We start from the raw sequence: 24,951 nt of genomic DNA on the forward strand, positions 1-24,951 counted from the left end.
AATTAAACTTTCATAAATCTTTCTGCAAAAAGGACACTTTTCTTAAGATAAAGTGGTAAAGATCAAGGCTTCTTGGCTACTACCAGCAAAATTCTTACCTGAAAGGGAAACTGACGATACTTCAAATACTCTGCTAGGATGTCTAGCATCCTCACCATCTGAGAGAAAATCAGCACTCTGTTGCCACGTTCTCGTAGACGAATCAGTAGCTTGTCAAGAAGGATTAGTTTCCCACTGCTACGTATTAAATGCTACAAGACAAGAAAACATGTATTGCAAAAAAGTTCACCTCAACACTAATATACACTGCAGATGGTTAGACATTCATTAACTGAACATGAAAGTTTAATAAGTATTTAGTCAGTCCTGATCTTGTAAAAACTCATTATAAAAGCATTAAGCATTCTAACTGAAATCAACAGGAGTACTGACTAGCATGTTTTGTAAATAAATGCATTTCTCAGCTTTGGCTCACAAAACAGCATCTTAACGTTTCATTAAAATGTTAAGTAAATATACTGTGCTATGAGTTAGAGCAATTATAGCGTAGACTCAAGTAATTTCTACCAAATAAACAACAACGACAAGACTACCTGACTACCTTAGTATTACTTGCTGCTTACTTTCTGTCTTTTGAACAGAAATAAACATTGCTACTTGATCCTCTAAGTATTTTTAAACATTGCCTAATTAGTCAAGTTTCTCAGGCAAGATAAAAGTAAGAGGAATCTTGTTTATAGAGGTCAACAGGCTTTAGAGCTAGGTTGCAATGTTAAGCCTTCTCAGCTCCAGTTGGAACAACTAGAACAGAAACTTAGGTGCATGCCAAATTTAATGTTGAAAACATTAGGTCTCTTTAGCTGAAGAGGCTCAGGATAGAATTTTGGGGAATAAAAAATTTGGAGTTCGGTGCTTTTATTCTTTATGCCAGAAATGAGAAAGATGCATCATTCATAATTAGAGCTAACAAAGCTTATTCAGATGAGCCAAGGAAATCGTTGTTACAAGTATGCAATTATCAACAATAATGGCTGAACAGTTATGATGAGTTTAATTATAAATTTAAGTAGTTAGAGAGTGCCAACTTGCAAATGAAACATCCTTTAGCTTTGATAAGCACTTATATTATAAAATATATTATATTATAAAATAGCTTGTGCAGTGGCAGCTTGTGATTTCAGTCTAGTAGTTTTGGGAAAGTATTTAAATTACGAATTTCAAAGCTTACAGAAAAAGAAACCCTGATCTTTAGAAACATTTATGTTGTTATAAATTGCATCAATTATAACAGTGCTTCTATTTGTTGCTGTGGTTCTCAACAGTTTTAGTACAAAGATTAGGTAACCTTTACAAAAAAACAAACTGTAAACCCACAGTGCAATCACAGACCATCTTTGGTAGTGATGCTATAATTGCTTTCATTTATAACAACAAAACCACCAGCCTAAGCTTTGGACGTTTATTACTTTTATTTCCTTTCACTTTGGTTGTTTGAAGGAATGCAAAGAACAGTATTTGATTACAAAAAAGCTTAAAGAGATTCTGCAGATTATTTTCTGCTATCCCATGGACTGTTGGTGTACCTCTGCCAGTCGCATGCATTTGCATTTATATTCAATTTACCTATTTAACTGCTTTATTTTAATCTGGGTTTAAAATAGTTCTTAAGTTCATTTAGTTTGAAAATACACAGACTATTTCAAACTATTTCCTTTTTATTTTGATCATAATTCAAGCCAGGGATGTTTTATTTAGTATTGATTTCTCTATTATTCAGTTCTAGTTAAGAAACAAACAACAAAATCAATTCACTTACCTGTGAAACCCAGGATGCACATTTAATAGAGAACTTGTTCTTTCTTAATATACTTTAAGAAGAACTAATAAATTGCCAGAACACTATAAAATTACTGCGTGCATATTAAAGATGCAAAAACACTTAAAAAATAATTTTAAAAAAAAGGTATTACCTGTAAGGCCTCCTGTTTATTGTAGAATTCATTATCATCTGGTGGTTTAATGAGGTAGCAGTGATTACAACACTTCTTGAGTTCCATCATGATGTTCAAAAAGCCTGAGGTACTGCCTTTTGAACCTTTACTCAGGGCTTTATAATTCCTGGTTAAAATCCACCTATGATATAGAATGTGCAATGGAAGTAATTTCTAACCATTTGTGGAAATATGCAGGATGCAAGCTCTCAAAATATCAGTTGAAATTGCATTACGAGAACTATTACACTTCAGTAATTTTCATATAGATATATCACTAAAATAGCAGGAATTAAAAAGTGTCATTACTTACTTGTAATATTGCTTCTGCAATGCACTCATTTCCATCCTCAAAATTTGTTCAACCTTAGCAGGTAAAGACTTTTCTACATCTTTTTTAACTCTTCTGAGTAGAAATGGTTCAAGTTCTTTGTGAAGACTTGCATAACCAAACTCTCTCCCTTTGCCATGCTCCTCTTCAAAATCTTCCCAGGAAGAAAACCTTCAACATAAGAAAGAATAAAAGGTAAAATAGTGGCATGACATGAACACAGAAACACAAAGACCATAAGTATACTACATGCGCACAAACACATATGGACTTCTTCCCCACTCCCCTCTGTTTTATTCAATAAGTTTCTGAATTTGCATCTCACAGGAACTTCCAAATATTTGGCCTGCAAATAGGAGAATGGAAATTTCCAAACAAACTACTGCATTTTAATTTCTCCAGTGAAACCCCAACATTTTACTTTTTGGCATGGAAACCCAGGTAGAAGGTTGAAGAAATTCCATTGCGTTTCTCAAGAGCGGCATGAAAAAATAGTTGTATAGCTGGAGGAAGTGCAAGAGAACAGACCACTTCATATACCTTTTGCAGCTTGTATGGACTAGCTGAAATGTGATTATCCTCTGGCACGTGCTAACAGACTAAGAGAATGGACTTTGTGATCATATGAAGAATAGGTGCCAGACAACAATCTTAGTGGCTTTGCTCGTAAGGTTCTGAAGAAGTCAATGCAATGCATAGCTCCAAAACTAATTGGAGCTACAGTGCTTTGTATTTACAAGATATCCAAAAGGAACATGTGCTCTTATTTATCCCATATATAAACAAAGGTCAGTATAGAATAACATCAATACAGTAAGCCTATTCCATGCAAATCATAAGGGCAAATTGGCTTCCTGACTGTACCACTGGATATCAGGCATTGTGGTACAATCATGTTTTCATTCATGGTACTAACACAGAAAAGACGACATCCTCAGCCCCATTCTATTTCCCTAGTGTAAATCCATGTGATTTTCCTTTTAGATTAAGATGAAGTGTCTTTTCAAGGTTCTGAGCAATACATCAGTCCATTTTTTTGTGGACTGCTAAAACAGAAAAAATGACAACTGCTACCAAAACAATTTATTAAGAGCAACATGAAAAATATGTGCATTTATTTCATATAAAATATTTAAACTATTTCACAATGCAACTCTATCTCTATTGATTCTCCAATTACTACAATATTCTGCTGTAAGTAACTTGCCGACAAAAAAAAAATCACGTTCCTTACTTTTCTGGCATGATGAAGTGCAGCAAAGACCAAAGCTCTTTGAGGGAGTTTTGCAGAGGGGTTCCAGTAATAAGAAGGCGATGATTAGACTTAAAGTCTATTAAAGTCTTGTACAGAAGGGAATCATCATTTTTTAAACGATGAGCTTCATCAACTCCTATAAATACCCAATTCAGACCACCAAGGAATGACTTAAAGAAATAGGGGGGGGGGGGGGGGGAGACATTATACAAGTTAATATATTATGCAATTTCTGACATTATATATGAGGTTATATATACACCATCACTCCTTTTATTTTAATAACAAATGGACACATATGTTTTCAGTATTAATTATGTTTTTTATGTTTGCTAGATTCGACAAAAGGCTATGGAGGCATCCCAAGTTTAAAAGGAAATTATAAACCAAGTTTATATTTGGGGGGGGACACACATGGGAGGAGGAAGGCAAAAAGCTGATCTATAACATTTCAATTGACAAAAAAAAAAAAAATCCACTATTGACTCTCTTCTTTCCAGCATGTACAAATGAAATAGAAAGCCAACAAGCAGAACTTCTTTAATTAAAATGTTTATATACTGTTAGGATTAACAATAACTCTATGTGCTACCATCATGAAGAGAGTAGTAATATACGTATACATAATACTGTGCACACAAATAGAAAGATAAAACATGGGATTTCAGAGTTGTGAATCACAGGTGTTTGGGGCTAGGGATTGGTTTGTGTTTTCAGTTCCTGGATGATGGTCTAAAAGGAAAGTAGAGATTTTGAGATGTGAAGAAATTACTACAGTAACGTGAAGCTCAATCAAACAGAAGAAAAAGAAATTTCACCCACTCGATATGATGGGGGGGGAAGGGAGGGGGCAGAAAGCCTCACCACACATACATAAAATCTAAAAGTGCTTAAAGAAAATTTCACTGCCATACTTCCAAGAGTAAAGCTGTCATACTCCCCATCCGTTTAACGGCCCAGAACCCAAATATGTGCCAACTCTAAAGGAGTTTTACATTCTGCAAATGATTTTATCTCCCTGAAGAAGTAAGTGTGATTACCTTATCCTTCAGTAAAATTTCATAAGTTGTTAGAAGTATATTAAATTTCAATCGCTTGGTCTGTGGATGCATCCATTCATGAGTTCTTATCTACAAGAAGAATTAAGTGAATTATAAGCTAGAGAAAAATGGTCTTATTGATCGGGATGACTTCAGGTACAACAGCAATATAGATGTTAAGTGACATACAAGAATCTGATCACGAAAAAGGAACATAACATGTGAAGGGTTTTTTTTAAAGTTATTAAACAGTGGTGGTGGTGGGGGTGTTGTTTTTTGTTTGGTTGGGTTTTTTGTGCATGTGTTTTTGGGGTTTTTGGGGGTTTGTTGTTGGGGGGGTTTTGTTATTTTGGGTTTTTTTTTAAACTTTAATGGATAAGGTTACTTACATTCCTCCTTTCAGAAAAGGAATTAAGATTATGTTGGGCTGTCTTAAATATTTATCTTATGCACCAAAATAATCACATGACAAATGACAATTTATTTTCAAATGCAAGGCTGCATTTTTAATCCTTTTTATTATTAAGCAGGAATTAAATCTTTCACATACATTTAGATCAGATCAAAATTTATGCTTTTAATTTGCATTTTAAGCACATACAATGTTTCAGGTAAGTATTTGCTCATTCCTAATCATAATATTAGAGATTAGCATAAGACAGGAACATGAAGCGAGTCTTGTTTACCATTAATCTTTTTCAATGATACAAAGAAATACTCACCATATTTCTGCTAGTTATATCTCCTAAGTAAACTACAGCATTCATCTGAGGAGCCCAAGTTTGAATCTCTCTTTGCCAAGATGTCAAGGTAGAAAGTGGCACGACTAGCAAGAAAGGCCCATACAGTTGATGTTCATGAAACAAGTAGTTCAGAAAAGAAATTGTTTGTATTGTTTTACCCAGACCCATTTCATCTGCAAGAATACAGCTATTCCCTCTAAAACAAAAAACAAACAAAAATTATAAATACTTTCAAATTAAAAACAGCAAGAGTAATTTAAGACTATACTTACTTGCACCATGAGTGAGCAAGCCAGTTCAGTCCATTTAATTGATAATCTCTTAACTCTAAACTCTCATGTCCTCCAATATAAGATGGTTGCTTCTTTAGCGCAACAAACCTCGGCCTCTGTTTTAGAATCTGTCAAAATCAAATTGAGCATCAGTCCTACTACTAAGTGAAGTTACTAAAATGTCTTCTTATAGAAACAAAGCAGCAGTAGGAATCTGTTTGGTCACCAAGTCTAGTCTTTATTCATCACAGACAACTAGGACATATAACAGTATCAACCCATTTGCAAGCTAAAATTAGTTTGACTGCTGATCTAAATTCCACAACAGAAGTGTCATGAACTCATTCGAAAAGGTTACTTTTAAAACAAATTAAAGTACTAAACAATTACATCTTTAAATGGCAATAAAATAACTAGGGAATAAATATTTTAAAAGGCTATTCTTAACAGTGATATTTGCTACATATATAAATATATGTATCATAATTACTGATCTGGACAACATTCAAAAAATATTTTAAAATATGCATCTTATTTTTGGATTCGTAAAATACATCAACTTTTTTTTATTATCGCAACCGTATAAATCCATTGAAATTACACACTCACCTTGCACTCCTTAAATGGAGTGGTCTTGGATTGATTTCTGCTAAAATACTCATCAATACACACTTGAAATTTTTTTGCAATGAGAGCACCATCTTCCCAGCTACATTCTGAGTAAGGCAGACCCTGCCATTTGCAATAGTAATCTGGATAACCAGCTGCTGATTTCTGATTTGAATGAGCTGCAGAAATGCATCAGAAATACCAGATCAATATTTTCCTTCCGTATTTTAAGAAAGCACTCATTTTAGGTGATAAGACAGCATGAACTAGTTTCACAGCAAAGACAGCATGACAATTTTTCATCATAGATTTTGTTTTGCCTTAAGTTGTTAGGGATATTAAAACCTAAATTTCTTAACTATAAATTCAACATGCAAGCAATAAACTTGTAATATTCTCAACACTCTTTTCCATCTGGAAGTTTGTCACGTACCAATTATCCTTTCCACTATTTGATACTGTTTATGTAGATCATCTGTAAGTTCCTGCTGGCAGTTATAATATTCGACATCTTCTGGAGAAGCATTTTTCAGCCTGAAATGGGAATTTATTTGCAGCACGTATTACATTGTGAAGTTCTAAAACTAAAGAAAAAAATCTGGCAATTTTAAAGCTCTGAATGTAAGCACTGTAGGAATGCTGCTTAGAGAGCTTCTTTGAAGAAGCTACAACTCTGAAATTCCTGCTATAAAAGTGTTGCATCTGGCCTAAATACCTCATCACTGATGACTGAGAAAGCTTATCAAGAGACATTACTATCAGCTACAGCTTGTACTAGTCATGCAGATCATTTACAATATCTGTTCTCGACACTGAGTAGTGTACTTCACATGGTATTTTCACAGAACAGCACTGATGGCTCACTACAAGAATCTATCTTAGGAGTAGGAGTGTCCTGGGTTCAGCTGGGATAGGGTTAATTTTCACAAGAAGCTGGAAGGGCTGACCCAAACCAGCCAATCAAATGGGATATTCTATACCATGTGACGTCATGCTTGGTATTTAGGTCGAGGAGCTGGCTGGAGCAGGGTGATTTGCTACTCAGGAGCAAGCTGAACATCGGGCAGTAAAAAAATAGCACTCTGTGTATTCTTTTTAATCAGTATTATTGTTGTTATTGTTCTCTTCTTTTGCTGTTCTGTTAAACTGTCTTTATCCCAACCCACGAGTTTTGCCTTTTCCTTCCAATACTCCTCCCCATCCCACCGGGGTGAAGGAGTGAGAGAGCAACCGCGTGGCTCTTTGTTGCCGGCTGGGGCTAAACCACGACAAGGAGTCACTAAAAATCATAGCACTATTCACAAATTATATTAAACATACTAATAAAATGGAATACCAAAACATAGTACTAAAATGTAAGGATTTTTTTTCACTTCTTGATTCTGAGGCTTTAACAGAAGTTTGACCCAAGAAAATTAAATGCTGTAATGTTTTGAGTGCTTTAGTCATTTCTGACATTTTTTTTAATCTCTGCAGCAATTCCTGAAGAACTCTGATCAAAATACAATCAATGACAAAATTAGTAAAAGGTAAGATTTAAAACAAAACCAGAAAACCCATCACCCATCTTGTTAAAACTTCATTTATAACAGACACATTAAAATCTAGGTGCAGAAGCTGCTTCCTTAAAGACCTGATTTTACAAGATGTGTGAGTATTCTCACTTGCCCAAGTAAAGTCAGCATGCTCAGAATCTTACAAGATCATAAAGTGTTACGGAAGCTTCAACTTTAAAGCTTTTGTCTTCCTGTTGCATAGGCACTTGAAACTATGCCTTCACAGAGGCAACAGAATTCACAGAAACACAATAAAATGTCCATATTGTTACAAAAAATATGCAATGTGGAAGTAGTTATGAAAATACTCACCAGCGTTTTGTTTCCTGATACTTTTTCTTATAGTTGTCCAGTTTTTTCATTCCTTTAACATTTTGTTGCTTCAGCGTTTCCTCAGTTTCCCAAGTATTATGGATATGTGACCAGCCTTTCCACTTAATAAGATACTGTACTTCTCCTAGCTCTTTTGACTTTTCAAACCCAGTATTTGGGTCACCATCTGCCTCAACTGCATAGATGGTAGTTGCAGCACCAGTGGCTGATAAAGAAACCACACCATAAGGCTTGATTAAGCATGCACTGCCATAAATTAACCAGTAAAAAACATACTGCAGAAAGCAATTTGTGATGCTCTTATATGAGCAAGTAACTTGACTAATTATATCTACAACTTTTATATCACTCCTCTTATTTGAAGAATTATGATGTAGCTATATTAACACACGCACAAGTATACCAAGATACAAAAAAGCAACCAAAAAATTCTGCATCTAAACAACAGTATCTCATCTCATGACAATTTTCTAAGCATTCCTAGTTTTTCTATTGATCCCCAGAGAATGCTCTACTAACACTGCTTGCTGTCATCTTTCCTATATCCTTCTCATTTCTGACAATATAAGAGATATTTGACATTGTGCTTAATCAGCCTTGAGACTTGAATAGCTTACTATTCAATTATTGCTACGGATGCTATAAATCCAATTCACAGAATCAAAGAATGGTTGAGGTTGGACAGGACCTCTGGAGGTCATCTGGTCCAACGCTCATGCTCAAACAAGGTCACCTAGAGCCAGTTGCTCAAGACCACGTCCCAGATGGCTCTTTAATATGTCCAAGGAGGAAAACTCCACCACCTCTCTGGATAACCTGTTCCAATGCTCAGTCACCCTCACGGTCAAAAAAAGTCTTTCCTTGTGTTCAGATGGAACCTCCTGTGTTTCACTTTGTGCCCACTGCCTCTTGTCCTGTCACTGGGCACCACAGAAAAGAGCCTGGCTCTGTCCTCTTTGCACCCTCCCTTCAGGTATTTATATACATTAATGAGATCCCCCCTGAGCCTTCTCTTCTCCGTCCCAGCTCTCTCAGATTTTCCTTGTAGGAGAGATGCTCCAGTCCCTTCATCTTAAGTGGCCCTTTGTTGAACTCTCTCCAGTAGTGCCATCAGTCTCTTATACTGGGGAACCCAGAACTAGACACAGCACTCCAGATACGGCTTCACCACTGCTGAGCAGAGGGGAATGATCACCTCCCTCAACCTTGCTGGCAATACTTTGCCTAATGCAGCCCAAGATACTGTTAGCCTTATTTGCAGTAAGGGCACATTGCTGGCTCCTGTTGAACTTGGTGTCCACCAGGACCCCCCAGGGCCTCTTCTGCAAAGCTGCTTTCCAGTTGGGCAACCCCCCAGCATGTACTGCATGGGGTTGTTCCTCCCCAGGTGCAGGACTTGGCACTTCCCATTGTTGAACTTCAGGAGGTTCCTGTCAGCCCATTTTCCCAGCCTGTCAAGGTCCCTCTGGATGGCAGTACAACCCTCTGGCGTACCAGCCACTCCTCCCAGTTCTATATCATCAGCAAACATGCTGAGGGTACACTCTGCCCCATCATCCAGGTCATTAATGAACACGTTTGTTATGGGTTTGTGTGGCAAGGTTTTGGTAGCGGGGGGGGGAATATAGGGGTGGCTTCTGTGAGAAGCTGCAAGAAGCTTCCCCCATGTCTGATAAAGCCAGTGCTAGCTGGCTCTAAGACGGACCCACCGCTGGCCAAGGCCAATCCAATCAGCGACAGTGGTAGCACCTCTGGGATAACGTATTTAAGAAAGGGAAGGAAAAAAAAAAACTGGGAGGAGAAATGGCAGGGTAGAGGGAGGAGTGAGATGAATGAGAGAACCAACTCTGCAGACACCAAGGTCAGTGAAGAAGGAGGGGGGGAGGAGGTACCCGAAATGTCGGAGCAGAGAGCCTTCCCTTGCAACTCGTGATGAAGACCATGGTGAGGCAGGTTGTCCCCCTGCAGCCCATGGAGGTCCACGGTGGAGCAGATATCCACCTGTAGCCTGTGGAAGGGACCCCACGCAGGAGCAGGTGGAGGCCTGAAGGAGGCTGTGACCCTGTGGGGAGCCCACGCTGGAGCAGGCTCCTGCCAGGACCTGCGGACCCATGGAGAGAGGAGCCCATGCCGGAGCAGGTTTGCTGGCAGGGCTTGTGACCCTGTGGGAAGGACCCACGCTGGGGCAGTTTGTGAAGAGTTGCACCCCATAGGAAGGACCCACGCTGGGGCAGTTCGTGAAGAGCTGCAGCCCGGGGGAAGGACTCACATTGGAGAAGTTTGTGGAGAACTGTCTCCCATGAGAGGAACCTTCATGCTGGAGCAGGGGAAGAGTGTGAGGAGTCTTCCCCTGAGGGACAAGGAGCGGCAGAGACAATGTGTGATGAACTGACCATAACCCCCATTCCCCATCCTCCTGCGCCGCTCGAGGGGAGGAGGTAGAGAAATGGGAGTGAAGTTGAGCCTGGGAAGGAGGGAGGGGTGGGGGGAAGGTGTTTTAAGATCTGGATTTATTTCTCACTCTCCTACTCTGATTTGATTGGTGATGAATTAACTCCCTTTTCTCCCCATATTCAGTCTGTTTTGTCCGTGACAGTAATTGGTGAGTGATCTCTCCCTGTCCTTGTCTCGACCCATGAGCCTTTCATCATATTTCCTCTCCCCTGTCCAGTTGAGGAGGGGGAGTGATAGAGTGGTTTTGGTGGGCACCTGGAATTTATCCAGGCCAAACCAAAACAACGTTGAACAAAACTGCACCCAGTATTGACCCCTGCGGTACACCACTAGTTACTGACCTTCAGCTAGACTTCGCACCACTGATCACCACCCTCTTGGCCCAGCCATTCAGTGAGTTTTTGATCCACCTCACTGTCTGCTCATCCAGCCTGTACATCAACAGCTTGTCCATGAGGGTCTTCTGGGAGACGGTGTCAAAGGATTTCTTTAAGTCTAGTTAGACTATATCCACTGCTCTCCCTTTGTCTACCAAGCCAGTCACTTCATCACAGAAGGTTACCAAGTTGATCAAGCACGACTTCCCTTTGGTGAAGCCATGCTGACTACTCCTGAGGATCTTCTTGTCTTTCATGTGCCTGGAAATGGTTTCCAGGATTAGCTGTTCCATCACGTTCATGGGGATTGAGATGAGGCTGACCAGCCTGTAGTTCCCTGGGTCCTACTTCTTGCAGATAGGAGCGACGTGCAAAGCGGTAACAACAGACAAGGAGAAGGCTGAGGTATTCAACTTTTTTGCCCCAGTGTTCTCTAGCAACCTCTCTTTCCACACCTCTCGAGTGGATGGACCACAACATGGAGACCAGGGGGGTAAAGCTCCTCCCACTGTAAGGGAAGACCAGATTCACCTGAGGAACCTGAACATACATAAGTCTATGGGACCTGACGAGAGGCATCCCAGAGTCCTGAGGGAATTGGCTGACGTAGTTGCCAAGCCACTCTCCATCATATTTGAAAGGTCATAGCAGTCAGGCAAAGTCCCTAGAGACTGGAAGAAGGGAAACATTGTGCCCATTTTTAAAAAGGGTAGAAAGGAGGACCCTGGGAACTACCAACCTGTCAGCCTCACCTCTGTACCTGGGAAGATCATGGAACAGATCCTCCTAGAAGCTATGCTAAGGCACATGGAGGACAGGGAGGAGATTCGAGACATCCAGCAGGGTAGATTTAGACTGGATATAAGGAAGAAACTTTTTACAGTGAGGGTGGTGAAACACTGGAACGGATTGCCCAGAGAGGTGGTAGATGCCCCATCCTTAGAAACATTCAAGGTCAGGCTGGACGGGGCTCTGAGCAACCTGATCTAGTTGAAGATGTCCCCGCTCATTGCAGAGGGGTTTGACTAGATAACCTTTAAAGGTCCCTTCCAATCCAAACCATTCTGTGATTCTATGACATTTGCTTTCCTCCAGTCCTCGGGCACTTATCCCAGTTGCCATGTTCAATCAAAGATTATTGAGAGTGGCCTTGCAATGACATCTGCCAGCTCCCTCAGCACTTGTGGGTCCATCCCATCAGGGCCCATGGACTTGTGTATGTCCAGTTTGCTTAAGTATTTCCTGACCTGATCCTCTTCCACCAAGGGTATGTCTTCCTTGCTCCAGACTTTCCCCCAGTCTCTGGGGCCAGGGATTCCTGAAGGTCAGTCTTGCTAGTAAAGACTGAGGTGAAGGCGGCATTCAGTACCTCAGCCTTTTCCATATCCTGTGTTACCAGGACCCTGCCCCATTCAGCAGCATGCCCATGTTTTCCCTAGTCTTCCTTTTGTCACCTCTGTACTTATACAGGCCCTTCTTGTTGCCTTTGACAACCCTCATCAGATTCAATTCCAAGTAGGCTTTGGCTTTCCTAACTGCGTCTCTGCACGCTTGGAGAGTCTCTGTATTCCTCCCAGGTTACTGGTCCCTGCTTCCACCTTCCATATACCTCCTTTTTGGAGGGCTAGAGTAAGAATACACTGGAATTTAGGAGAGCATGGGAAAAGAAAGCTGAAGGGAAAGAGAGTGCAAGCTCTGAGATAGGTCAGAAACTCTAGAGATCAGGTATAGCTAATGCAGAAAGGCAGTTCGGAAGTGTGAGTAGGCCCAAACTTTCTATAATCAGAACCCTAATTCGCAGGCTAAAAAAGAAAACCACATAAGCAGGACACTGCATCCCATCAGTTGCTGGAAATATGAAACCCCTACCATCACTCATAAAATTACTTTTAGAAGTGCATATGCAAGCTTTCGGTGGAATTTTGGTTTCTTTGATCATGGGGAGGTTTACACGGCACCGGGCCTGCTGGCAACACATGGAGTCCGGCTGTCTCAAAGGGGGAAAAGGATTCTCGCACATGAGCTGTCAGGGCTCATCGAGAGGGCTTTAAACCAGGTTTGAAAGAGGAAGAGGATTTAACCTGGCTCACTAAAGATGAGCCCAGGCGTGGCATGCCGGGGTTGGGGGTGAGATCGACAGCCCAGCTCAAGTGCATCTACAGCAGTGCGCGCAACATGGGCAATAAACAGGGGGAGCTGGAAGCCATTGTACAGCAGGACAGCTATTACTTAGTCACCATCACAGAAACATGGTGAGTTGACTCTCATGACTGGAGTGCTGCAATGGATGGCCATAAGCTCTTCAGAAGCTACAGGCAAAAAAAGAGAGGCGGTGGGTTGGCGCTGTATGTTAGGGACTGCTTTGATTGTATAGGGCTCGATGATTGTGATGACAAGGTCGAGTGCTTATGGGTAAAGATGAGGGGGAAAGCCAACAAGGCAGACATCCTGCTGGGAGTCTGTTATAGACCACCCAACCAGGATGAAGAGGTAGATGAAGTTTTCTACAAGCGGCTGGCAGACGTCTCACAATCGCTAGCCCTTGCTCTCGTGGGGGACTTCAGCTTCCCGGACATCTGCTGGAAATACAACACAGAAGAGAGGAAACGGTCTAGGAGGTCCCTGGAGTGTGTGGAAGATAACTTCCTGATGCAGCTGGTAAGTGAGCCTACCAGGGGAGGTGCCTCGCTTGACCTGCTGTTTAGTAACAGAGAAAGACTGGGGGGAGATGTGGTGGGCGGAGGCCGTCTTGGGCTAAGCGATCATGAAATCTGGACAGACTGGATCGATGGGCTGAGGCCAACTGTATGAGGTTCAACAAGGCCAAGTGCCGGGTCCTGCACTTGGGTCACAACAACCCCATCCAATGCTACAGGCTTGGGGAAGAGTGGCTGGAAAGCTGCCCGGCGGAAAAGGACCTTGGGGTGTTGGACGACAGCCGGCTGAACATGAGCCAGCAGTGTGCCCAGGTGGCCAAGAAGGCCAATGGCATCCTGGCTTGTATCAGGAATAGTGTGGCCAGCAGGAGTAGGGTGGTGATTGTGCCCCTGTACTCGGCACTGGTGAGGCCACACCTGGAATACTGTGATCAGTTTTGGGCCCCTCACTACAAGAAGGACATTGAGGGGCTGGAGAGTGTCCAGAGAAGGGCAACGAGGGTGGTGAGGGGTCTAGAGAACAAGTCTTATGAGGAGCAGCTGAGGGAGCTGGGGCTGTTTAGTCTGGAGAAGAGGGGGCTGAGGGGGGACCTTATTGCTCTCTACAACTACCTGAAAGGAGGTTGCAGTGAGGCAGGTGTTGGTCTCTTCTCCCAGGTAACTAGCGACAGGACGAGAGGCAAAGGCCCCAAGTTGCATCAGGGGAAGTTTAGATTGGATATTAGGAAAAATTTCTTTACTGAAAGAGTGGTCAGGCATTGGACCAGGCTGCCCAGGGAGGTGGTGGAGTCCCCATCCCTGGAGGTGTTTAAAAAACGTGTAGATGTGCCACTTCGGGATTTGGTTTAGTAGGCATGGTGGTGTTGGACGGACGGTTGGACTTGATGATCTTAGAGGTCTTTTCCAACCTTAATGATTGTATGATAAGCACACCATTGAAATTTTAGATTCTACCATCCATTGCATTGTATTGGGACTATTATATACAGGAATAACTGAAAGCACAATCTCAAAGTTTCAGCCTTCCCAAGATCGTCCTCCAGCATTCAGGCTACTGATTAGCCATCCTATCCAGTCCACTTTTTCTCCACCTCATTGTATACAGTTTATACCTATCAGGTATCAATAAACTGTACAAGTAGTGATGTAATAGTATGGTATGCATTTATGCAATATAAAGCTATATTCCACTTCATTTTTTCTTTTTGCATTAATTATTTACTTAAGTTTTTCTGTGTTTTACTTTATAAGGTTTTCAAAAGAAACATCCTTATGAGTATGAGAAACAAAATACGATTACTTTCTGGTATTTTTAAACTTATTCTTTACAAACATCCCCGGTTACCTAAAGCTGAGAACAATTTCTGTTTACATTTCACCACAATGCACTGCAGCATCTTAAGAACACTGACAGAAAAATACCTCCTTTTCGGCCAATTCGACTATCCATAAACTTCTCTATAGTTTCAAATTCATCTTCTTCAGTCTGTGGGACATCTTCTCCACAAACTTCCAACAAGTCATCAGAATCTGTCTTGGTTTCTTCACTTTCTTTGTAACTAACATTGACTGTTGCCTGGCGACGAGATGCTCTCTTGTCATAGTCATCATCATCTGATGAATCAAGCTGCCTCTTTTTCTGTCCTGCAATCTTTTTATTGCTTTTTGGTTCAATTCTTGAAGACAATAAGATACAACACAACAGTGAGGTTTCCACACGGACAACTACAAGCCTTCTGTATTTGTTTCTGAATACATTATTTCATGACTGCTCAGTTACACCACTTTCAGTTGGAGCAGACAAGGAAGAGGTATTCAACACAAACCACTGGTAGGATAACATCTTTTGTGTCTTAAAAAAAAGTCTTCAAGTTCTGTAATAAATATTAATGTTTTCATTTGCCTGTACAGTAGTACAATACTTGATTACGAATTAGAAATAGTACCAGAGTATCTAAAATGCAAGATTTCTTACCTGCTTGGAGGTTTCCGGCTTTTTACCTTGTTTTTTGGCTCATAGTCAGATTCACTATCTTCACAACTGCTTTTCTCTCTGTCTTCCTCTGATTCAGAATCAGAGCCAGTTCCTGATACTGACTCAGACATTTGCCAGTCTTCACTGTACGTATTGAGAGACAAAACAGTAACTCACATTAGTTTTTTGGGGTATTTTGTTTTGTTTTTTTAAATTGGGTATTCACCACAGGTTTGCTGCTTTAATTTCAACATTCTTCACAGAAATAAAAATGTTATAATAGTCATTTCAGCTGGAAGGACAGAAACTTATCATGAATGGATAACAGGTAAAAATACCCAATGGCTTCAAAGGGAGTTGAATTAAGTTTTCTGTTATCAAGAGGTAGATGTAAAAAACAAATCAAAAAAACACCTCAGCACAAGAACCAAAAATAATGCAGAATCAGATTTGAGAAACACACAGAAGGACTTGAACCATGGCAATCTGAGAGGCATTGGCTCCCAAAAGCCCCCACTGAGCTTCCATATCAGTGCTTCACACCCACGCAAGATACTATGAGTAAGCCACTTGTGACTCCCAGTGGCAGTATCTCTGTGCTCCTGCTTAGCTGAGATCTACTTTGCAACAGGAAAGATGTACCCACTGATCAATAGTATCTTACATCAGACTCTGTTTGTACAGAGAAATTTAATCTTAATAGCTTGGGGGGGTGGGCAGAGAAAAGTCTGGCATGCATTCTTGAAAGGTTGCTAAATCTTTATACTACCATCTATTATCAGGTTTAGGGGTCTTTGGCCAAGATGCTCAAACAGTACTAATGACCTTCAAAGATGGAATATTACTCAAAGACCTTTTCATCAAATTTCAGACCAGGAAGTCTAAGAATCCGTGCTTTGACACTTCTTTCACTTAAATATGCGTTGGTCCTAGAAGTTACGTTGTCATTGTGGTCAATACATCTGTGTGTCTTGGAAATACTATAGAATCATCTGTCTCCTTAAAAGAGTTTTTTTTCTGCAAGCAGTAAATTAAAACACACCCAAACATACACCCCCCCCAAATAAAAATACCCCCCCACCCCAAACCAACTCCCCCACCCTATGCAAATCTACAACCTGTATTTATTTGGAGATATAGAACACCATACTCTAGGGCTCAGATCCTGTACTAAGTTATATAGAGAGAAATCTGATCTGCATGTCAGATAACAACTGCAAACATATTTGTTCAAAATAGGTATAAATCAAAACTGAAGCACTGGATATATGAGGTTATTTGGTTACTAGTTTCTAAACCTAAATATCTTTTCTGTAACAGCGTATGATATTAGGTGCAATCACATTCTGAAGTAACAGAAGACTGAATAAAAATTCATCACTAGAGAAGTACTATTTTGCATAGCAAACTTTTTTGCTCCCCCTCCATTTCTTGAAGGTATTATATTAGCAACCCTGAATAGTGAGATGATTCAATTAACTGGATAAGAGGAATGAGAGAATGATTCAATTTCTATACAGTGTTCATAAAAAATCACCAAACCAAAAACCACAAAACCCAAAACAAAACACAAACAAAACCACACATGCATGCACAGAGGTCACTACCAATGAGAAGGTATAACCTTTCTCACAAACTTTTTGATCTGCAGCTTAAAACCAGCTCAATTTCAACTTAGCTTTATTGACTAGCCAAGACAGTTTATTACTGTCAAACCTGTAATAATTTGGGGGGTTTTTGCCTCTAAATTGTTTAAAAATTTGTCATGAACTACGGGATTCCAACTTTTATCTGAGACAACATGCTTAAGTAGCTTCCTATTTCTTCAATAATTTTCAGGGAGGACCTTCAGCTCAAATATATGCCACAAATAATACTACTTTAAAAATAAGAAATGCTGATGAATGTTTTTCAGTAACACTGTAGGTAATACAGTCTCTTTTACTCAGAAATGAATAGTGATATATATGTTCCTTTGAGAGTACTTATTTTAAAATATTCCAAAATGTTAATCAAAATTGAAAAGCACAAGATTATGTATTTCAAGTGCAGAGAAGTGAAGCCTGGGTAATTATAAGCATTATGTTGCCATGACAAAAATTTATATTATTTGTGAAAAACATCTTACTCTCTATGTTTATTCTTCTTGGTGTCAAAGGAAGAGTCATCTGCAGAATCTTCACTGCTCGATGAATCCTGCAGATGAAGTAAAGAATATATACGATTCATTACCACAAAAAGAATGAAGTATTTTTAGTATTAAAAAGATAATTCAGCTCCCACTTTCAAACTGAAATCATATTCTTCAGGTCTTATGCTCTTCATCCCCCTCAGTGTACCCCTGATCTTGAATAAGATCAGGATTGCTATTGATTTCATATTTCTCCATCTATGAATATACCATGTCAGCAGAACTCTAGAAAACACTGAAAAAAACCTGTCCTAAAATATAATCATTATGCCTAAATATAGTCATAGTTCAGGCTGCTGCAAGTTAATAAATCAAGATGAAGGTTCTATCAAAAGCCTAATAAAATCTCCTGCCCTTTGAGAGCTCTCTCACCTTTCATATCCTCTGACATTTAAACACTACTAAGAAAATTTTGAGACTAGCATGTATGTTTCTTCTCTCTCCACTCCTAAACAAAAAATAATAAATAAATCAACGAACCCTCTTAAAACTATTTTCCTAAAGCCAATCTCATAGAGATTAAATTTAGATCATTTTTATCCTGAAAAAGAGTCTTAAGGAAGAGAGTACTTAGCAACAGCTATAAATTAATATTTTACCTATATATGATTAACTCCTTTGTTTAGTTTTAACGATAAGTAGCTAAACCTGACTAAAAAAAGACACCCAGAGTAACGATTAAAGACTTGTGATCACAATGCTTACTTTTGTGGGTTTTTTTATAATGAAGGAAATATGAAAGTCTGCTTTTAAATAAATTATAATTCACATTCACTAGTGTCCTTAAAAGATATTCCTACTGCACAAAGTCAACTTTTGTTTAGCCTATGGTTTAGGTTTTAAAAATCTCCAAAATAGAAGTTTGGCTCTTAAAATACAAGAATTCTTTTATAACTGTTGCAAAAGTTGTAAAAATCTAGCTTTTTACTCCATATAGTGTTTTTGAAAACTGCAGCAGCTACCTTTATATAGTAACAATAGGGGGAAAGTCTTTTAGTATTTTTAACTGTCTTTATGGAACTCAGAAGGCAAAAAATACAATGAAAGTTAATACTACACGACTTGAAAATTTTGTCCATACATCACAGAATATCTAGCTAAAAATATCAATCTAAATTGCTATCATTTTGGCACAACAACTGAAAACACGCAAATATTTCCCCCCCTCCCCATGTTTCCTTATAAATGTCAGTTATTTGAACATTACTTTTATAGACTAAAATCAGACCTTTTAAACACACACACACACACTTAAAAGAACAGAACTTGGCTCTACATAATTTTATTCTAACATATGGGGTAATGAGACATGCATGTTTACAATTTATTTACTAACTTATGTTATTCACCTCTTCTGAACCACTGTCTGATGAGGCTGCCTTCTGCTGTTGTTGCTTCTTGAGCACTGCTGATCTCTGCACAGCAAGTATACTTGGACTGGACTTCCAAAACTGAATTGGAATTCAGATACAAGAGTCATTTAAACCTACTAAAACTTTAAAGTTTACAACATACATACTTTTCTTAAGATGAGCAGCATCACTATTAAGATGGATTTAAATTTTATTAATAATAAAAAATGCACTATAAAATACCGCATGCATTAATAATATTGGATAGCTTTTTAAAGTAGTGAGACTTCTGCAGAAAGGAATATTATGTGAGAATTGCCGGCACAATTTTTACAGTAAGTATAATAGTACAGAGGCCTGCACAGCTATTGTTAAGATAACTTTTTTTTTAAAGTAAAATTTTAAACTGATCTAGATAAGTCCTTTCAGGCCACTTAGCTGATATATTTTTGCTTCATATGGGAATACCAAAGTACATAGAATATCTCAAGTTGGAAGGGACCCATAAGGATCATCGAGTCCAACTCCCTGCTCCTCGCAGGACTACCTAAAACTAAACCATATGACCAAGAACATCATCCGGATGCCCCTTGAACTCTGACAGGCCGGGTGCCATGACCACTTCCCTGGGAAGCCTGTTCCAGTGACCAACCACCCTCTCAGTGAAGAACCTTTTCCTCATGTCCAAGCTGAACTTCCCCTGATGCAGTTTCATTCCATTGCCTCATGTCCTATCGCTGGTCACCAGAGAGAGGAGATCAGCACCTCCCCCTCCACTGTCCCTCCTGAGGAAGTTGTAGATTGCAATGGGGTCACCTCTCAGCCTCCTCCAAGCTGAACAAACCAAGTGACCTCAGCCGCTCCTCCTAAGTCCTGCCCTCGAGACTCTTCACCATCTTGGTCACCCTCCTCTGGACACGCTCCAATAGTTTGATGCCCTTCGTGTATTGAGGCACCCAAAACTGCACCCAGAGCTCGAGGTGGGGCTGCACCAGTGCAGTGCAGAGTGGGACAATCCCCTGCCCCGACCGGCTGGCGATGTTTGGCTTGGTGCACACCAGGACACAGTTGGCCCCTTTGACTGCCAGGGGACACTGGGGACTCCTGTTCAACTGTCCATCAACCCAAACCCCCAGAGCTCTTTCTGCGGGGCTGCTCACCAGCCTCTCGTTCCCTAATTTGTACGTATAACCAGGATTATCCCATCCCAGGTGCAGAATCTGGCACTTGCTCTGGTTAAATTTCATACAGTCGAGGATTGCTCAGCTTTCTGGTCTCTCCAGATCTCTCTGCAAGGCCTCTCGACCCTCGAGGGAGTCCACAACTCCTCCTAGTTTAGTATTGTCGGCAAACTTAATGTACATTCAGTTCCTGCATCCAGATAATTTATAAAAACATTAAAAAGCGCTTGCCCTAAAATTGAGCCCTTGGGAACCCCATTGGAGACTGGCTGCCAACCTGATGTAACCCCATTTACTAGAACTCTTTGATATATCATATATCATCCAAATTAAGGCCATATTACACAGAGAAACAGAGGAGAGTTCAGGTAACTTTCATCCATTGCATTTAAGAGATTTCTAAACACCACTTTATTTTTTTTCCTAAATTTGGCAGACTTTTTCCCCATATAGAACACAAGCCATATCTAAGCCTGAAATTGTCATACAATCATTTATTGATATGAAGAAACTAAGCATTAGAGAGACAACTTGAAATTTTAGAAATAACAACATTATGTGTGGCTTTGTCTTCAAAAATATGCAATAAGTTAATAGATGCTTCTGTGTGATAAAATTTAGGTAATTATCTAACCATAGGTATTTACAGAGATGAGAATTTAAGAGCCCAATGTTTGTTATGAGAGCTAAGCATGTGCATTCACTAACCCAATCAAGTTAAAATTCTAAGTAAAAATTATGAGGGTTTTGTTTCTTTAAATTAAAACTGCTCTTGTAACTACTCTGCACAGAGTGGGGTTTTTTACCCCACAAAGGGTTAATTTATGTTTTGTTTTACCTCAGATCCATCAACTTTTGCTGGTGGTTGAGCTTGAACTTGTATCTTCTCTCTAGATGTGTCAGACTCTGATTCTGATTGACTGCCTGACTCTGAACCAGATTCAGAGTCACTGCTACCTGATTGACTGCTACTTCCATCACTACTGCTTCCAGAGCTTGAACCAGATCCAGAAGTTGATGCTGACCCAGAATCATCATCTGATTGGCTGCAATTAGAAGTTAACAGGATATTACACAATGGCTAACTAAATGGGATTTAAAAAAGCCACATTAAAAAGACCTTAGCTTCACCTATAAATTAATTGTTAGGTTAGCCCAGACACATGGTTAACATACAAATGAATGCACTGGATTAAATAAATCAGGAATGAAAATTAAGAGTTTAATCAGACACTTTTCACTAAACCCTAATAGGAGAGAGAGAGGCAAGAAAGGAGAACATTAATCATTAATACAGAGGAGTCAAACAAGGGTATTTCTCACTCACCCAAACCCTTACTTGGCTCTATCAAACCCCACATATATTTGTGTATACGCAGACACACACAATTGTTTTAAGTCTTTTTAGATCAGTATGCCACAGAAACAAAGAATGCTTTGGGTTGGAAGGGACCTTTAGAGGTCAGCTAGCCCAACCCCCCTGCAGTGAGCAGAGACGTCTTCAACCGGACCAGGTTGCTCAGAGCCCCGTCCAACCTGGCCTTGAATGTTTCCAGGGATGGGGCATCTACCGCCTCTCTGGGCAACCCATTTCAGTGTTTCACCACCCTCACTGTAAAAAATTTCTTCCTTGTATCCAGTCTAAATCTACCCTCCCTTAGTTTAAAACCACTGCCCCTTGTCCTGTCACAACAGGCCCTACTAAAAAGTCTGGCCTCATCAGGTACTGAAAGGCCACAGTAAGGTCTCCCTGCAGCCTTCACTTCTCCAGGCTGAACAGCCCCCAACTCTCTCAGCTTGTCCTCCATCCCTCTGATCATTTTTGCCGCCCTCTTCTGGACCTGCTCCAACAGGTCCATGTCCTTCTTGTGCTGAGGGCTCCAGAGCTGGATGCAGGACTCCAGGTGGGGTCTCACCAGAGCCAAGCAGAGGGGCAGAATCACCTCCCTCGACCTGCTGGCCATGCTTCTCTTGATGCAGCCCAGGATACGGTTGGCCTTCTGGGCTGCAAGCGCACATTGCAGGCTCAGGTCCAGATTTTCACCCACAAGTAGCCCCAAGTCCTTCTCGACAGGGCTGCTCTCAATCCCTTCATCCCCCAGCCTGTATTGATAGCGGGGGTTACCCCGACCCAGCTGCAGGACCTTGCACTTGGCCTTGTTGAACTTAATGATGTTCACACAGGCCCACCTCTCCAGCTTGTCCAGGTCCTTCTGGAAGGCATCCTGTCCTTCTGGTGTGTCAGCTGCACCACTCAGCTTGGTGTCATCTGCAAACTTGCTGAGGGTGCACTCGATCTCGCTGTCTATCTCATTGATGAAGATATTAAACAGTACTGGTCCCAGTACGGACTGAGGGATGCCACTTGTCACCGACCCCCATCTGGACATCGAGCTGTTGACGACTACCCTCTGGCTGCGACCATCCAACCAATTCCTCATCCCCCAAACAGTCCATCCATCAAATCCATATCTCCCCAATTCGGAGAGAAGGATGTTGTGTGGGACTGTGTCAAAGGCCTTACAGAAGTCCAGATAGACGACTTCCGTAGCTCTTTTCCAGTGATCTAGTCACTCCATCAAATTGTGTGTCCTCAATTTTTTATTTGAGCATGCCTTTCTTCAAAGCAAATATAAACTCTGTTTTGTTTCCTTAGTTTTACTTTTTTCGTAAAAACAATACAGGGAAAAAAGCATCTTTAAAGAAGTACTTGCAAACTACGTTTCATGTTGTGATTTGGACCAACTATATACAAAATACTACCAAACACTTGATTAAATGAAGTGTTTATAAAAGTAACTGGAAAACCAGAAGTGTGTTGTCACACATAACATAAATCCATGCAGACCATCTTATACTGTTAAAATAACAGCAGTAAAATTCCCCGCACAAACTCTGAATTTTTCACTGATTATAGGAATTGTGCCAAGTCATATAATTAGTGACCCTAGCATATTCTTGAGCTACTGGATTATTCCACCTGTACATTCATTTCACACTGGATTTAACATAATCAAATAGAATAATATTTAAAGTTAAACATTTCTTTCATGACTATTCAAAAACATAAAAACATTTGGTTTTCTAAAATAATTTTAGAGAGGAACCAAGTTAAAACTTTAATCAAACTCCTCATTAGGTTAAATACTACCACACTTTAGAGACATCATGAGGGAAAACATTGGAATTACAACACCACACAAGCAAAATAATTTTAAATTATGCACACTTGGGTTGCAAGCATTTAAAAAAAAAACCACAAACCCCCAGTAAAGATAATACCAAAATCCAAAACAATAAAACCGCAAAAGCTGATACCAAAGTCTAAACCTATCACTGCCAGCACAATTCATCTGATTGTCAGCCAGCAAGGGGGTGTGTATATGTGGGGGTGGGGGAAGCAGCAGGTTGATCATCTTCTGCACTGTAACACAGTGAATTGACAACATTTAAAGCCACAAAACAGAACCACTACTCTCCCTGTTGCTAACAACAATTAAACTGTACTTTTTCCCTCAAAAAAAAAAAAAAAAGAATGAAGCTATTCACAAACCGATTCCTGTAGACAGCACCTCAACCGACCATCTGCATCTGCTGACTTTGAAAGAAAGAAACAAAACATGAAAAAGCTTCCTTACTTTGAAGTGAGAGATATGAAGAAATACCACTGCTGGGTTTGCTTACACTTGCTGAGGAGAAAACTGGGGAGCAACAAGGCTGCTTCCAAGCTTCCCATTCCTGTTATCAAGGGCCTACTTCAGGCATGCTATAACACTAACATATTAACCTGACTTGAAAAATAAAAGCAAGGCACCCACTGTAGAATATGACTGGAATTTAAACTATTTACCAGAAATTAGGGCAACATCCACCACGATTCACCAAAGATATTTTAAATACAACAGTTACAACTGTTACCTTACCTTTAGTGTTGGTGTAGTAGTATACATTGTACTGTTAGGTTTTTCCTACCGGATCTTCGAATCAATTTGGCACCCCAGATGGGACTCTCTCTGTTCGGCTGTGGGACCCAGTAAGAAAAGGACCCCCTTGGGCCCTGGGGAGCCTTTTCCCGAAGGGGCTCCTCGCCTTATCTGGATCACCGCGGGAACAGACAAGGACCATCCGTGAGTAAAGTTATTCTTTTACTACTCTTTACTACCAACGGGGTTCAAGTCCCCTAAGTCGTAATTTAATTACGCAGGGAGAATATACCGGGCTGCTAGCGCCTTAGAGGTATACAGGGGTTCAAGTCCCCACTGTAGGGGTTCAAGTCCCCACTGTAGGGTTTGAGTCCCCACTGTACGCGGTCTTGACTGATATATGGATCATTATTCTGGAAATTGACTATGATTCTGGCAAACGGTTCGGACTGCAGTAACTCCGAGTTAAAATTGTGTGACTGTGTGTGAGGCCTCTGTGTGAATGAGACATATAAACAAGTGCGAGTGTGGAGTTTTGACCTGCGGTTCTGTTCTCCCGTGAGGGAAGCAGCCGGTGAAAAACGAAGCGTAAGAAAATAGTGAATGTTTATTTAAACGTAATTATCCCATTGTTGTTATCGACGGACTACTACTAGTGATAATCATAATAGTATGTTGTATTTGTTATAAATGTCGTACAACGTTCCGGTG

General features: G+C 40.3%; 1 protein-coding gene across 2 annotated transcripts in view; it reads right to left on the minus strand.

Annotated features, from left to right (window-relative positions):
* The window catches only part of LOC142365607 (chromodomain-helicase-DNA-binding protein 1-like), an 88,427-nt gene that overhangs the window by 26,994 nt on the left and 36,482 nt on the right, over positions 1 to 24,951 (minus strand). For both annotated transcript variants that reach the window (XM_075446537.1, XM_075446536.1), the window contains 15 exons: positions 21,156 to 21,363; positions 19,134 to 19,235; positions 17,722 to 17,789; positions 15,594 to 15,737; positions 15,041 to 15,294; positions 8,110 to 8,335; positions 6,675 to 6,775; positions 6,242 to 6,420; positions 5,633 to 5,760; positions 5,340 to 5,556; positions 4,618 to 4,707; positions 3,557 to 3,747; positions 2,305 to 2,493; positions 1,971 to 2,133; positions 99 to 251 (listed from right to left, as the gene is read on the minus strand). In XM_075446537.1, coding sequence (XP_075302652.1) covers positions 99 to 251; positions 1,971 to 2,133; positions 2,305 to 2,493; positions 3,557 to 3,747; positions 4,618 to 4,707; positions 5,340 to 5,556; positions 5,633 to 5,760; positions 6,242 to 6,420; positions 6,675 to 6,775; positions 8,110 to 8,335; positions 15,041 to 15,294; positions 15,594 to 15,737; positions 17,722 to 17,789; positions 19,134 to 19,235; positions 21,156 to 21,363 — 2,413 coding nt within the window. The remainder of the gene's footprint in view (positions 1 to 98; positions 252 to 1,970; positions 2,134 to 2,304; positions 2,494 to 3,556; positions 3,748 to 4,617; positions 4,708 to 5,339; positions 5,557 to 5,632; positions 5,761 to 6,241; positions 6,421 to 6,674; positions 6,776 to 8,109; positions 8,336 to 15,040; positions 15,295 to 15,593; positions 15,738 to 17,721; positions 17,790 to 19,133; positions 19,236 to 21,155; positions 21,364 to 24,951) is intronic.

The sequence above is a fragment of the Opisthocomus hoazin genome, chromosome W (assembly GCF_030867145.1).
Source record: "Opisthocomus hoazin isolate bOpiHoa1 chromosome W, bOpiHoa1.hap1, whole genome shotgun sequence".
Classification (NCBI taxonomy): Eukaryota; Metazoa; Chordata; class Aves; order Opisthocomiformes; family Opisthocomidae; genus Opisthocomus; species Opisthocomus hoazin.